At 33.9% G+C, this 14030-nt stretch overlaps 1 protein-coding gene across 4 annotated transcripts in view; it reads left to right on the top strand.

Annotated features, from left to right (window-relative positions):
* Positions 1 to 14030, top strand: part of AOPEP (aminopeptidase O (putative)) — a 213891-nt gene that overhangs the window by 82865 nt on the left and 116996 nt on the right. For all 4 annotated transcript variants that reach the window (XR_015696708.1, XM_087715919.1, XM_087715918.1 and 1 more), the window contains exons 8-10: positions 2874 to 2976; positions 7364 to 7471; positions 13303 to 13346. Coding sequence is in view for 3 of the 4 variants with exons in the window: in XM_087715919.1 (XP_087572045.1) it covers positions 2874 to 2976; positions 7364 to 7471; positions 13303 to 13346 (255 nt within the window). In the remaining variant the exon portion in view is untranslated. The remainder of the gene's footprint in view (positions 1 to 2873; positions 2977 to 7363; positions 7472 to 13302; positions 13347 to 14030) is intronic.

The following is a 14030-nucleotide window of genomic DNA, read 5'->3' as shown; positions in this document are numbered from 1 at the left end:
AGCTTTGGTCATGTGCTTAAAATTTGGACACTTGGCAACTGACACATATTTATGACAGTTACATGTCCTGGGGTTACATGATCAGCTCCCAACAATAAAAGTCAAAGAAGAGAACCAGACTCGCTTAACGACAGCATAATTCATTAACAGCAGGGATTCATTTAATAATTGTGACAAAAAAGGTTGTAAAATGGGGCATTTAAAAACTGCTTTGAATAGCAATGTAAATTTTGGGGCTCAGTTTTGGTCAGAAGTTGAGGACTATCTGTACAGCTGAGAAGAGCAATATGAGTGTCCCTCATCTTTGAAGCTCCATTTTTCCCTCAGCTCTAAAGGCTACACAACCCTAATGAAATCACCTCCAAAGATGAAGTGCTACGGAGCTTCTCAAAACCCATTTTATAGAGTTTGAAATGTTAAAAGAGATCTATATTAATCCTGAGGTTCCATTAGCTGATATAACTTCCAAACTTAGAGCCAAGAACTGATACAGATTTTTTAAGAACATTTAAAGGATTAGTTTCACCTTTTAAAAATCTTCCTCAGTTAAATTAGGCTCAAAGGGAGTGGTTAGATCAAAATAATGTCATAGTTGTGGATTTCTACTTTTAACATTTCTCTGCTACAATAGTTGTCCTGAGACTCTCACTGTGTCCAGCTCCTGTTTGACCTTTATAGTAGCTGTTCAAGTATTATGGGTGTTCCTGAAAGCATAAATCTAAGTCCAGCAAGAATTAGTGAAGCTGGTTTTATAATTATAATAGAAAGGAGATTGATGTACAGGACATGCATTACATTTTTAGGCCAAACCTACCACCTAGCTAGCTATATCCTGTGAGGAGGAGAGTCTAAGACCTTATGCTCTGTGTGAGTGTGAAGGCTGAAGGAAGTCACCCATGCTGGCTGGAGAATTCATTGAAGTCATTAAAGTCATTAAAGTTGTTGATGTTGAGAAGCATTGTTTTAAACAAACATCAGGCAGAGTGTTAGTGAATAAGGGGCACAGATAAATCCTTAACCTTCTATCTACCCTGTACACCACAGTGTTGTCAATAGATCATAAGGAGCTGAAGAGCCTGTGCGATTGGATTCACACCTCCAACATGCCTAGTTTCCCTTCCCATTTAAATAATCACATTCAATTCTCATATTTCCAAAAGTGCCATTTGATAATAGATGTATATTGAAGAGGCTGCCTTATCATTATCTTCCATGCAGCTTCTGATTGACAGGGTGACTGATGATGGTTGCTTTTCTTACAGTGTATACAGGATTGTGTGTTTGTGTGTGTGTGTGTGTGTGTGTGTGTGTGTATTGTTGTGATAGAGCCCTAACTGTGGAAGATGGAGAGAGCCAGATGCTTCAGTTCGGATATCTGAACAGAATTGGACTTTGTAGCTTTCTGTACCCTTTCAATTCAATTACATTTTAATTTTTAAAACTGCTTTTTAGCTACTTTGAGAAATCTGATGAAGCACATATATACATATGAGATTCTCTTATAGAGTGTAATCTGACATTGATGGCAGCTTTTTAAATAAGTTCAATTTTAATAGCATTTTTCAACTATTAAAACTTGTGATATATTGCCATATAAATGTCAAAATTATAACATAAAGCCAGCATTTAGCCGCTATTTATGCTGGACACACAAAGAAGAAAGAAGAAAGAAGAAATAAAGTAGATAAAGGGATTGGAGCAACTCCCAGTATCAAAAGACAATGAGATAAGCTAAAATAATTTGGTGTAATTTATTGGCTAATAAATATAACAAAAAAATTTAATGGACTGCTGCTGGTTTTTAGTTTGCAAAACAGCAAGTGGTGTATTTGTCATGGGATCAAGGTGATCCCATGAACTCAGGACACTACAACTGTCATAAATACACACCAGTTGTCAAGTGTCTGAATTTTGATCACCTGACCATGTGGGTGTCTAACGGTCATTTGAAAAATAGTCATAAGTTATTTTCTCAGTGCCATTGTAACTTTGAACAGTCACTAAACAAATGGTTATAAGTTGAGGACTACTTGTGTAGAAACCAGCTTTCATCAGAACTTATATAAATGCTTCACTATAACACGTTGTCATTTGAACTGAAGCAGAACAAGTTCTCTGTGTTTAAATCTATAGTATGCTGTAAACAGAATAATTTAATGATACGGCTAGTATAAAAATTCTGTAAATAAATGCATTTCTGGCAGAGTGACCATTCATTGATGAAGAATCTTATCAATCAGAACTGGTAGAGGATATTGCAGACCTCCTAAATGAAAATTTGGAGACCAAAACATAGTATGTCATTGTTTTTTAAAGGAAGAAAGTATAAAATAGAATAAAAATGAGGGAAAACCTGGCACACTTTAAACATGGTAGACATAGATGAAATAAAATGTTTTTACTTGATAGGTATGGCCTTGTGAGCTGCTAAAATGAAGTCTGGATAAAAGCAATCAAAATGTGTAGCTGGATTTTTTCCTCTCTCATCTAGAATGTTTCCATCTCTTCTCATTTTCCTTTGCTATGATGTGATGATCCTGTCTGTATAACATATCTTAGCAGAATGCCACATGATGTGATATAATGTCTGGGAGAAGAGTTAAGTAGCTTCACACCAGCTTAACTTGGGCTATCGGTTCAGTGTCAGCTGTTTATTTACCATGCACACAATATTATAGCAAAAAATTGTATCGTTGCACTACTTTTCCACAAAGAGAGTTTCATTGAACAGAAGTTTCAGAACCTAATCCGTGAATCAGATATTATGTTGTTCCTGTTTTTAATCAGGTGTTTTGATAATTAAATTTTATGAAATAATAAATATGTTTCTGTCACTTTGTCTAGAATGATGTTATTGTTTTGTACCCTTTTAGGCCAAACAAAGAGAAAACGGGCAAAGTGACTGAATCTGGTTCTTCTGTAGTCAAACATGGCCTCAATGCCGAAAAAATCTTCATGCAGGTTCACTACCTAAAGGTCAGAATGCTTAATGCTCTTATTGGAAACCAAATGTTTTATGCACAGAAATTTAATGTTCTGATATTACATTTTCAAAAGCCCAGAATATCTTATTTGAACCTGTTCAAATTTTGTGATTTGGTATAGTGCATTCAGAAATGCAAGTGTATGTATCTGCACCAGATACCATATTTTTTGGACTATAAGACACACCAGAGTTTAAGATACACCATGATTTTCCCCCCCAGAAAATGTTTTATTTTTTATTCTCTTACAGAACATTTTAAGTATACATTCACATAGTTGTTATTTTTCTATACATTTATCATTCTTATGTACATTTATTATTTCATTTAATAGATTATAATATACAATTTGGGTTGCTTTATTTACCATCTCTTCTTCCTGTTCCTGTTGTAACACCACCTCATTTTCCCTTTCTTTTCTACCTCCCTCCCTTCTTTCTTTCTTCTTCCTCTCCTTCCTCTTCCTTCTTCCCTTGCCTTTCTCCCATTCCTTCTCTTCCTCTTCCTTCCATCCTCCTCTCATTGCCTCTTTCTTCTTTTCCCAATCTTCCTTTAATGTTCTCCTGTCTCTCTTTCTTTTCTATTATTGTAGGTGTCTCTTTCCGGTCTCAGTTTATATTTCCTTGGGATGGTATTTCTGCAGACCCAAATATAATTTTATATTATTTCTTATTCCCTTATCTTTGCTAATCTATCTTAGCTATATTTTCCTCCCCTTTATATCTCATTTTTGGCAGTATAATTATATATTTAATATTTTCTTTTCTGTTTTACCCTTCTTCCCCACCTCCCTTCCATTTAACAGTGCCTCGTCTGGGTTCTATATCTGCCCCCTATTTTCTTTTCTAGTTTCCTTTGTCTAGCCCATCATACATTCTTCCCCATGTCTTGAAGTACTCTGATTCCTCTTTATCCTTTATTTTCATTGTCCACCTATTCATCTCTGCACAATCTAATATCTTTTTTATTATCTCTTCATCTGTTGGTAGCTTATTTGATTTCCAATTTTGGGCAAATACAATTCTTGCTGCTGTAGTTACATGTATAATCAAATAGGTATCCACTTTCTTGAATTTCTCTGGGATAATACCTAGTAAGAATATCTCTGGTCTAAATTCTATTTCTTGTTGTAACATTTTCTTTAATCATACTCTTATCTTAGTCCAATATTCCCTTGCTTCTGCACATGTCCACCACATATGATAGTAGGAGCCTATTGCTTGTTGACATTTCCAACAATTCGGTGATTTGTCTTTAGACATCTTTGCTAATTTTATGGGTATCATGTGCTATCTATAAAACATTTTGTATAAGTTTTCTTTATAGGCCGTTGACGGGTAATTTATAGTTCCTTTCCCATAGTTGTTGCCACTTTTCTAGCTCAATCATGTGGCCAAAATTCTTTGCCCAAGTTAAACATTGTATCTTCAACCACTTCTTCTAAGCTAGTTCTTAATAGGTAGCTATATAGTTTATTAATTTTTTTCTTCTGTTCCCATATACATCTTTTCCAGCTCCGAAGTTCCTAAGATGAAACCATATTCCCTTTTATCTTTTTCATATCTTGCTTCTATTTGCCATTGTGGAAACCATCCTATATCAATCCCTTGTTTTTCTAATACTTCTTTTTGTTTTAATTCCCCCCTTTCTGTTAAAATATCTTTATATCTAGTGATATTTTTCATACTACTAATATTTGGATGTGTCAATGCTTCCATTGTTGAAAGCCACATTGGTATTTTAAATAGTATTTCCCTTTCACTCTTTCCCATATTGTTAACAATCCATTCCTTACATAATGTCTTTGAAAATAGCCATGTACCTTACTTTTACCATACCACAAAAAGGCAGGCCAACCTAGTTGCAAATCATGACCTTCCAATGTCAATAATCTTGTATTACTCAGTAGAATCCATTCTTTAATCCAAGCTAATCCTGCTGCTTGATAATACAATTCCCAATTTGGTAATCCAAATCCACTTGAATTCTTGCATCTTGCAACATTTTTATGTTAATTCTTGCTTTTTTCCCCTGCCATATATATTTCCCCACTATTTTGTTCAAAGAATTTTTTCTCCAATTTTATTGGTATTGTTTGGAATAGGTATAGCAATCTTGGTAGAATATTCATCTTTACTACTGCTATTCTTCCCACCAATTATAATTGTAGGTTTTTCCATCTTTCAAAATCTATTTCTATTTGTTTTCTCACCTTATAATAGTTATCCTCCTTTAGTGTTATACACCTTGATGTCAATTGAATATCCAAATATTTTACTTTTTTCACCACCTGTATATCCAGTTTCCCTATCAACTCTCTTTTCTGTTTTTCTGTCAAATTTTTGTTTTATCCTTATTGATCTTCAAGCCCACTATCTCCATATCTTCTATTATTTCAACTAGTTTTGGCCCTGTTTCTATTGGATCTTCCATAATAAACACCAAATCATCTGCAAATGCTTGTAGTTTATATTCTTCTTTCTTAACTCTCATCCCTTTTACCTCTTTATTTTGTCGTATTTCTCTGTTCAAAAGCTCTAGTGTCAGTATAAATAATAATGGCAATAGTGGACAACCTTGTCTAGATCCCTTTGTGATCTCTATCTTTCCTGTCATCTTACCATTTATATGACTTTCCAAGTCATTATTATTGGATTATGATCAGCCCATGTGCTTATGTCTATGTCTATTTTGAATGTTTTGAGTATTAACTCTGTTGATATCCACATCATATCTATTCTTGACCAAGATAAGTGTCTGTTTGAGTAGAAGTTATATTGTCTTTCTTTTGGGTGTCTTATTTTCCAAATGTCTTGCAAATTTAATTCTTCCGTCATTGTGAAAAATGTTTTGGGTAGGGTTTTTCTTAGCTTCTTGTTCATCTGTGTAGATATATAGTCTATTACATTATTTACAATTGCATTAAAGTCTCCTAGTATACATATATCTTCGTATTCATATTCTATTATCTTTTTATGTAGTTTCCCAACAAATTCTTCTTGTTTATCATTTGGGGCATATATTGCCACTAATAATATCTTTCCCAGATTCATTGTTATCTCCACCATCAATATTCTCCCCTCCTCATCTTCAAAAATTATATTTGATTGGATTATCTTTCTAATATATAATGCTATTCCCTTTTTACTTTGGTCAGCCAGAGTTGTGTATAAATTACCTAGTTTTACCTGTTCCAAAAGTTTTCTGTGTTTCTTTCTAATATGTACTTCCTGTAAGCATCTAATGTCCAATTTCAGTTTCTCTAGTTTATTGAATGTTCTTCTTCTTTTTATTGCCGTGTTTAGTGCATTTATATTAATTGAGATTACATTTATTTCTTCCTCCATATCATTGGTTTATAGGTTTAGTTGATCTAATCGCTCTCAACTCCCTCTGTTCCTTTGTCTCTTTGGCCTTTGCTCTTCTCTTAGCGCTTTCTCTTCCTGTTCTTTCTTCGTCCTCCCTTGTTCTTTCCCCATAATTTCCTGGAAATTAGTTCCTCCCTCTTCTCTTACCAACATTCCTTCCTGTGCTACTATATGTTGTTCATAAAATAATTCTGCCCTCCTCTAGTGTATCTAATCTGTGCCTTTGTTCTTGCCAATTTACCAAAATTCCTTCTGGAATCAGCCATCTAAAAGTCACCCCTTTCTTAATCAGACTCTTGGTCAGGAAGTGGCATTCTTTTCTTATTTCTCTAACCTTCCTGGGAATTTGCTTCAATACCACTATCTCTCTAGACTTGTATTTGATTCTAGTACTTCTTGTTGCTTGCAGTATTTCATTTTTTAGAGTTTTTAAAAAATAAATCTTACACGTATCTCTCTGGGCAAGTTATTTCTTGTTGCATATCTTGTATGTACTCTAAATGTCTCGTCCATTCCACCTAAAATAAATTTAAAGTAAAACTATACAATGGCATTCCATTTTCATATAAAAGGATGTAAAAACAATTATAGTCAAATGAAGGTTGAGGTACAATAATAGTAATGTATATAAATACACTTTATTTAAAAATAAGGTGATTTGATGTGTGTTTGTGTGTGTGTATGTGTGTGTATATGTGCGTGGGGAACCTTTACCTTTTTTCTTTTACCTGCATAATTATCTAACTGCTCTTGCTAAGAATAATTTAGAAATATTTCACTGATTATTTTTGTTAACCAGTTAGCAATAAGCAGCCCAAAACACAAAACAATAAAAAAATAAAGAAATCAGAAATGATAGGGTGTAAGTTTCCATTGCCATAATTTATTGGCCAGATAAGATCCAGGTAAATATCATGTAAGATAATGACTGTATGCTGACATTTTGTTAGTAATTTGCTAACTTCAAAGCAGATCTGAAACTGAGAACTGTCCTGTCTTGGTTTGTTCTAGGGTTATTTCTTGCTTCAGACTTTCACTGAAAAAATTGGAGAAGCTGCATATTTTGCTTTTTTAAGAAAATATGTGCAAACATTCCATGGACAACTAATACTCTCTCAGGTATTTCTGCACTTTTTCTTGCTGAAGGCATATCAGAAAAATTAAATAGCATGTATGCGATCTTCAGAGATAGCATTATTCAAAGAGAGCAGGGTGAGCAGCATGAGACTTCAGTTTATAAAATGTTAAAATTATATGCCAAAATTTGGAAAGGTCTTTTTATAATAGCTAACTAATCTCTTATGCCATTCATGGAAATAGACTAAGGTATAAATTTTGGAATTTCAATTTGTATCTCCCGTATTCTTGCTGTTATATACAGTATATATAACTGTATATTGGCGCAAGGTGGCGCAGTGGTTAAATGCAGCACTGCAGGCTACTGCTAGATCAGCAGGTCAGCGGTTCAAATCTCACCGGCTCAGGGTTGACTCAGCCTTCCATCCTTCCGAGGTGGGTAAAATGAGGACCCAGATTGTTGGGGGCAATATTCTGACTCTCTGTAAACCGCTTAGAGAGGCCTGAAAGGCCTATGAAGCGGTATATAAGTCTACTGCTATATTATGATACTGAAATAGAATGGTTATGGAGATGCTAAAGCATGGGTCCAAAATGGGCAACAATAAATGGGAAATTGTGAAAATGAACACATTTTTTTAAAAGACACAGTGATTGAAATTAGAATTCAACAATCAGAAATATAAGGTATTTTCAAAAAGGTATTTTCTTTAATTTGATGTTTGGGAATAGGACATAATAGGATGACCCTTTGATGTGTGTTTGAACCTTTCTTATATAATAAATAATATAGCTTAAAATTATGGCTAGTCAAACGAATAACTATTTTGGTAGTGTTGTGTACATGTAGAAATGTAGCTACCAAATTAAAGGATTGTAACTACTTGTCAAAAGCAGTATGTGGACCAAGCCAAATCCAAAAATACTAACGAATACTAGAAAGAAATGCTGGCATTTGGACAAATCAGCCAATAGACACATAACAAGCAGTCCTCACTTACTGGCACCCAATTGGGATCACCAATTCCAGTGCTAAGCACCACAATCATTAAGAGAAAAGTCATGTAATCATTCTGGAATTGCAATGTCACTTCCACATTTTCGTTAAATGGATCACCGAGATCATTAAATGACATATCACGTGACTGCAAATTGCATTTTCACTTCCACTTTCTTAATTAATTCTGCTGGTTGGAAGCCACTGAAGCTCAGAAATTACGATTACCTTACCATGAAATGCTCCAACGGCTGTAAATGTAAGGACTGATTGCAGGGGCTGTTTTCTTTGACATGATCGTGATTTCTAGCAGTTGCTAAACAAGGCAGTGAATAACTGAGGCTACCTGTAAACCACATTTAAGCACCATTTGAAAAAGACAACAAAAATTTAGGAAAGAAAACAAGATTAAAACACATAGCTCTGGCATCCTACATTTAGATAAGCAGGGATCAGTGCCAGACAGACAATCAGATGGAAAACAATACCCTAATCAAGGAACCACCAAGGAGGAATCTACACCCCCACCAAAGCTGGTAGGACAAGCAACTGCGTACAGGTAGTCCTTGACTTATGACCACAATTGAGCCCCAATTTTTTGTAGCTAATCAAGGCACTTATTAAGTGAGCTATACCCCACTTTACAACCTTTCTTGCCATTTGTTTTTAAATGAATCACTGCAATTGTTAAGTTAATAACACATTGTTAAGTGAACCCATTGACTTCGTACCATTGTATCTTCAAACAGTCACTAAATGAATTAAGTCACTAAATTAAGTCCTTGACTTAAATAAAGTAAGTCAAGGACTATCCCTATAAACAGGTAGCAAAACCCATGCTTATTAGCATTGATGGTATTATCTAGTTGGATAATGAAATGTCTACCAGCAAACAACCAAGCTCATAGAACACCAAGACTTCCACAATATGCAGTTATTTTATCCTTCTACTTGTTACTAGATTTTTTCTTTCTCTAGAGAAAAGAATTGGAGACCTACAAATCAAAGTACACATTATCACTCGAAACTTACAATCATTGCATAATAAAAGCCTTCTCTGGAATTACCCAACAATGTTTCTGAATATGGCTTGTTCAACATTATAGTGACAATAATGCTTAGTTTATTTTATGCCTCAGCCATAAATATATTTTCTTAACAGTACATCTTGGAAAGTTAAATGTGCTTATACGTTGCCAAATAATATTCAATTGCAAATGAGAAAAGCGTAGTACTGCTATATACCAGCTAACACCATGCATTATTTCTGTTATGTGAACAGTATTGAAGAGGTAAGATATTTCAATTAGTTTCACTTAGCTCTGCTAGCCTGATATTAAATCAATTTGGTTAGCAAATTACATAAATATTGCAAAACATTGGAGGATCTCAGCTCATAAGGCTATTAGTCATTGTAGTAAGATCATGTTACAATGGAGATGCTAATCCGCTGGTCATTTTCTTTTTGCCTAGCAGCCTGCTGTGAAATCTGGTTTATAAATTCCCCAGCTGCTCTCTCACCATATGAAACATTTCATTCTTGCTCTTATCCTAGAGGAAAATGTTTACAAATTAGATTTTTAAGCTAATATCAAATAATTTACTTTATAGTTATTTAGATGTGGTAAGAATATTTTCTTACTCAAGATTCTGCAATTCGGCATTCTCCCTAATAAGGAAATTGGACTTGTCGCATACGGTTTGAAGTCCCAGATCCCACATGTTCATGTGACACCAAACAATGGAACAAAATCTCCTAAGAGTGAGGAAAACAATATTTTCCTAGCTTTCATCCTAACACTCATCTAATTGTACTCCAAAAGGTTGCAGGTTAAGTACGTTGATTCAATGTGTTTTCAGACGCTATGTTTAACACAGACTTACGATTTTTGTGCGCATGCAATGGATCTGTCTCTGTGCACTGGAGACAGTGCAAGTTTTTCATTCACCCTGAGAAATGTTCACTTCTGTTGCAAGATGAGATCAGGGGCAGGTAACCATTTTATGGACCCCGGCAGCACTTTTAATAATGCTATTTTTGGCAGCTAGGCACTGCAAAGGATGGGGCAGTTACATCATAAAAACGGACAAGTTTGTTTTCGTTTTATTTTTCTGTTAAAGTGCACTATGTCTATACAAATAAGTCGGCAGGAATCTGTGTCAGGATTTTCAGTGACTGGCACTTAAATTTGAATACATTTAGATAGTTAGATAGTTGGGTATTCAAAAATTACCACTCAGGGAGCCAGGAAACCAAGATGGGGAGGGGGTCAGTTTAATTTTCTCTCTACACTTCTTTGCACTACAAAGCAGGAAGAATTATCTGAAATCTTCTGCAAGTCACAGGGTTCATATCTAAATAGGAGTACGATTTTAAAGCAAATATGAATAAATAAAAGTATTGCAATGTTTTAGTGTTTAAAAACGTCGGGTTGAATTCCTACCAGTTAAGAGCATGAAGACGACAGTATAATAACTAAAGAATAAAGAATTGTCACATTCTGAATACTAGTCTTGTTTCTAGCAGCATTTGTAGTATTTTTCCTAGATTTGAGCCACAGGTGCAAGGAAATGACTTCACATGTGAAGCATTAATCAGTTTGCTTTTCTCCCTTCATTTTGACTGCAAGCTCAGTTATATTTTTAATAGTAGTTTTGTTTATTTTAGTTGAGTAGAAAGTAAGTCTGGAACTTTAGGAAGGGTTTTTTTTTAAAATGAGTTCATTCTGGTTTCCACTAGAAGATCCACTGAATAATATTTTTTGATGAAATTTGTGTTATAGATGGAGTGCTGGTAACTATAAATAAATAGAAATGAATTTGAAGTGCTAATTCCACTTGTGTAATTAAGGCTGACGTTTAGTTTGGTGATGAAAAATGAATACCTTTGCTGAGTTTAATATGTTCATTATAACATCTGGTCAAATAAAGAAATAAATGTAACATTGAGCCACTAAATGTGTATATTAGCTAATTCATACCTAGAGTGTTTAAAATACATGTTTTATCATGTTTTAATACTTTAAAAACCCAGTTTGTGTGCTCATAAAAGTACTTTTCTAGCAGCACGGATTTTTATAATGGTGTTTCAGAAGACATATTTATAAGCCCAAAACATATTAGGATTCTGAAACTAGCCACATAATATATATATGGAAGAAACAGCCGAGATCTCACATTGCTCCTGGAAGCACCAAGCCTGAAGATGACGAATGAGACTTCGTCGAAACGTCGCCAAGACATCTCCACTTTTACGTGGGAGAAAACCCGAATAACTAGAGACCTACATATATATATACACATATGCATATATCCATATCCATATCCCTTGGATTTTTAAAAAGATGTTTTTCAATAATTAAAAATTGCACCAGGAAAAATACTCTATGATATAATTGCATTCATATTTCATTTTAAATTATGTGATTAGTTTGGAGAGCTTCTGATTGTATTCTAGTTTTTGGTTTCTCCAACAGTCTATCAAAAAAAAAATCCTGAATATACTAGTGTATCTTCGGCATAAAAATGTGAATTGAGTATTCATGTAACAATCTTGTGCATTTGTGTAGACTGATTTTACAGACATAAAACATTTACATTATTTATATCTTTAACAGTCAGCAATATCTGTTTGATGTACTTCAAAATGGATCAACACATTTAAAACTAATGATAATACATTTGAATAATAATCCATCTTGGAAAATGTTGTACTACACTCTAAAGTAATGTGACATCTTTACATAACCAAAGACACATTTAGGCTACAGATACAAAGAACTGCGCAGACAGAAGCGTGCTTTTCTTAATAATAAAAATAATCAGGGAAGCTGTACCCCAGTATAATGGAATCCTCAACTGCATTTCTGTATTTTGTATTATAAAAGCGAAAAGTATGCCATTTGTACCCAGGTTACACAATTTAAATATCTCAATAGCCAGCTTATTTTCTCTTGTTAAAATATTAACTCTTCAACTTCTGAAATATAACTTACATAAGACAATGGAATCTTCCATTGTCTTGTGTTATCCTGTGGAATGTAGTTCTGCAAGGTTGTTTTTTTTAAAAAAAATTCTGTAGGGTATTCTACTCTTTCCACCCTTTTTCTCATTTCTTCCCTTTTTCAATCGCCATTGCCTTGATCTAAGCATGTGTACACTTTGTAATGGGATATTTTTTTTCACAATTGTTGGATTTATTGCCCACTTGTCTTTGGATGGTATTGAAATTACCAGATAAGTGCTATGCAAGTTTATATCTAAAGATCACAAGCAGGAAATTAAATGTCACATATAAAAATATAACTAACTTTAATTTATATATAAACAGAGAAACATATTAAATTGTAGCCAAACATATATTCTTATTTCCCCAAAATAAGACCCAACCAGAAGATAAGCCCTAGCATGATTTTTCAGGATGCTCATAATATAAGCCCTACCCCAAAATAAGCCCCAGTTAAGTTTGTCAGCCAAATAAAAACATTTAGTACCATTTCCCCTGAAAATATGCCCTAACTGGAAAATAAGCCCTAATGTGTCTTTTGGAGCAAAAAGATCCAGTCTTATTTTCAGGGAAATACGAGTAGCTTTATTTACATTTAATCTTCTCTTTTATTGCCATTCAGTGTACTGTAGTATTTGGTGATTACATTAAATTGATTATGAAAATGATGAAAATATAATGTACTGCCCTTGTATTTTAGGAAGATAATGTTAAAACTTGACATTTCTTTATATCCTTTTATTATATGTGGCTTAGAATTTCATAAGCACATTTACCTTTTATGAATACTCAATGTCAAATGAATAGTTATAAAATGTTGCTATGAGTGCTTGTTTTTAACAATAACAGTATTTTATTATTTTTATCCAGGAATTTCTTCATTTATTATTAGAAGAGTTCCCCCAGTTAAAAGGGTAAGTCTAAACATCCTGATTCAGATATTTTATTTATGAAAACCTTGTGTGTAAATTTTCCAGGAATGTATTAAAGTTGCATCTCTGCAGCAAATATCTTAAGATAATCTTATATGCCTAAAACACTAAAAAGTTAGTACCATAGTTATGAATGGTGTTGAATTTGAGTGTTTCATAGCTATCTGTTAAATTATAAGGTGCTATATCTTTTATTATAAGAGAAGAAAAATACATGGAATGGAAAACCATAGAAAGGAGCTTCGGGTCCCACCATGGGATCAGAGTTTATGTTTTTGAATTCAAAAACAGTTCTAAATTCAGCTGAAATAAATGATCTCACTGGCATACACAAGTAGATTGTTTTGTGATCAGCTCTATCTTTTCATTTCCAAAAACTTAAAAAGAGAAGAGTGTCCTAAGTTCCAGTACGAAAAAACCCCTGTGAAAGCACCATGCATTACAAAAAGAATTCCTTTGTCAAGACTGCTCTGCTTACCTGGTAAAATATTTTGGTTGAAGGTCATTAATATTCTTGACAAAAGAATTTCCTGGAACCTATTGGGCTTCCACATATATATTTTTTCCTAACTAGCACTTGGGATAGTTCCCAATTTTTTTTGGCCTTGCTTTGTTTTCAATGTCTGCCCTCTGATTTTTCTTTCTTTAGTTGCAAAGCTTTGCCAT

Source organism: Thamnophis sirtalis, unplaced genomic scaffold, assembly GCF_051295495.1.
Source record: "Thamnophis sirtalis isolate CommonGarterSnake01/CBP01778 unplaced genomic scaffold, rThaSir2_p1.2 scaffold_5, whole genome shotgun sequence".
Classification (NCBI taxonomy): domain Eukaryota; kingdom Metazoa; phylum Chordata; class Lepidosauria; order Squamata; family Natricidae; genus Thamnophis; species Thamnophis sirtalis.
The sequence above is the reverse complement of the archived record's forward strand: the minus strand, read 5'-3'. Positions and strand labels throughout refer to the sequence as shown.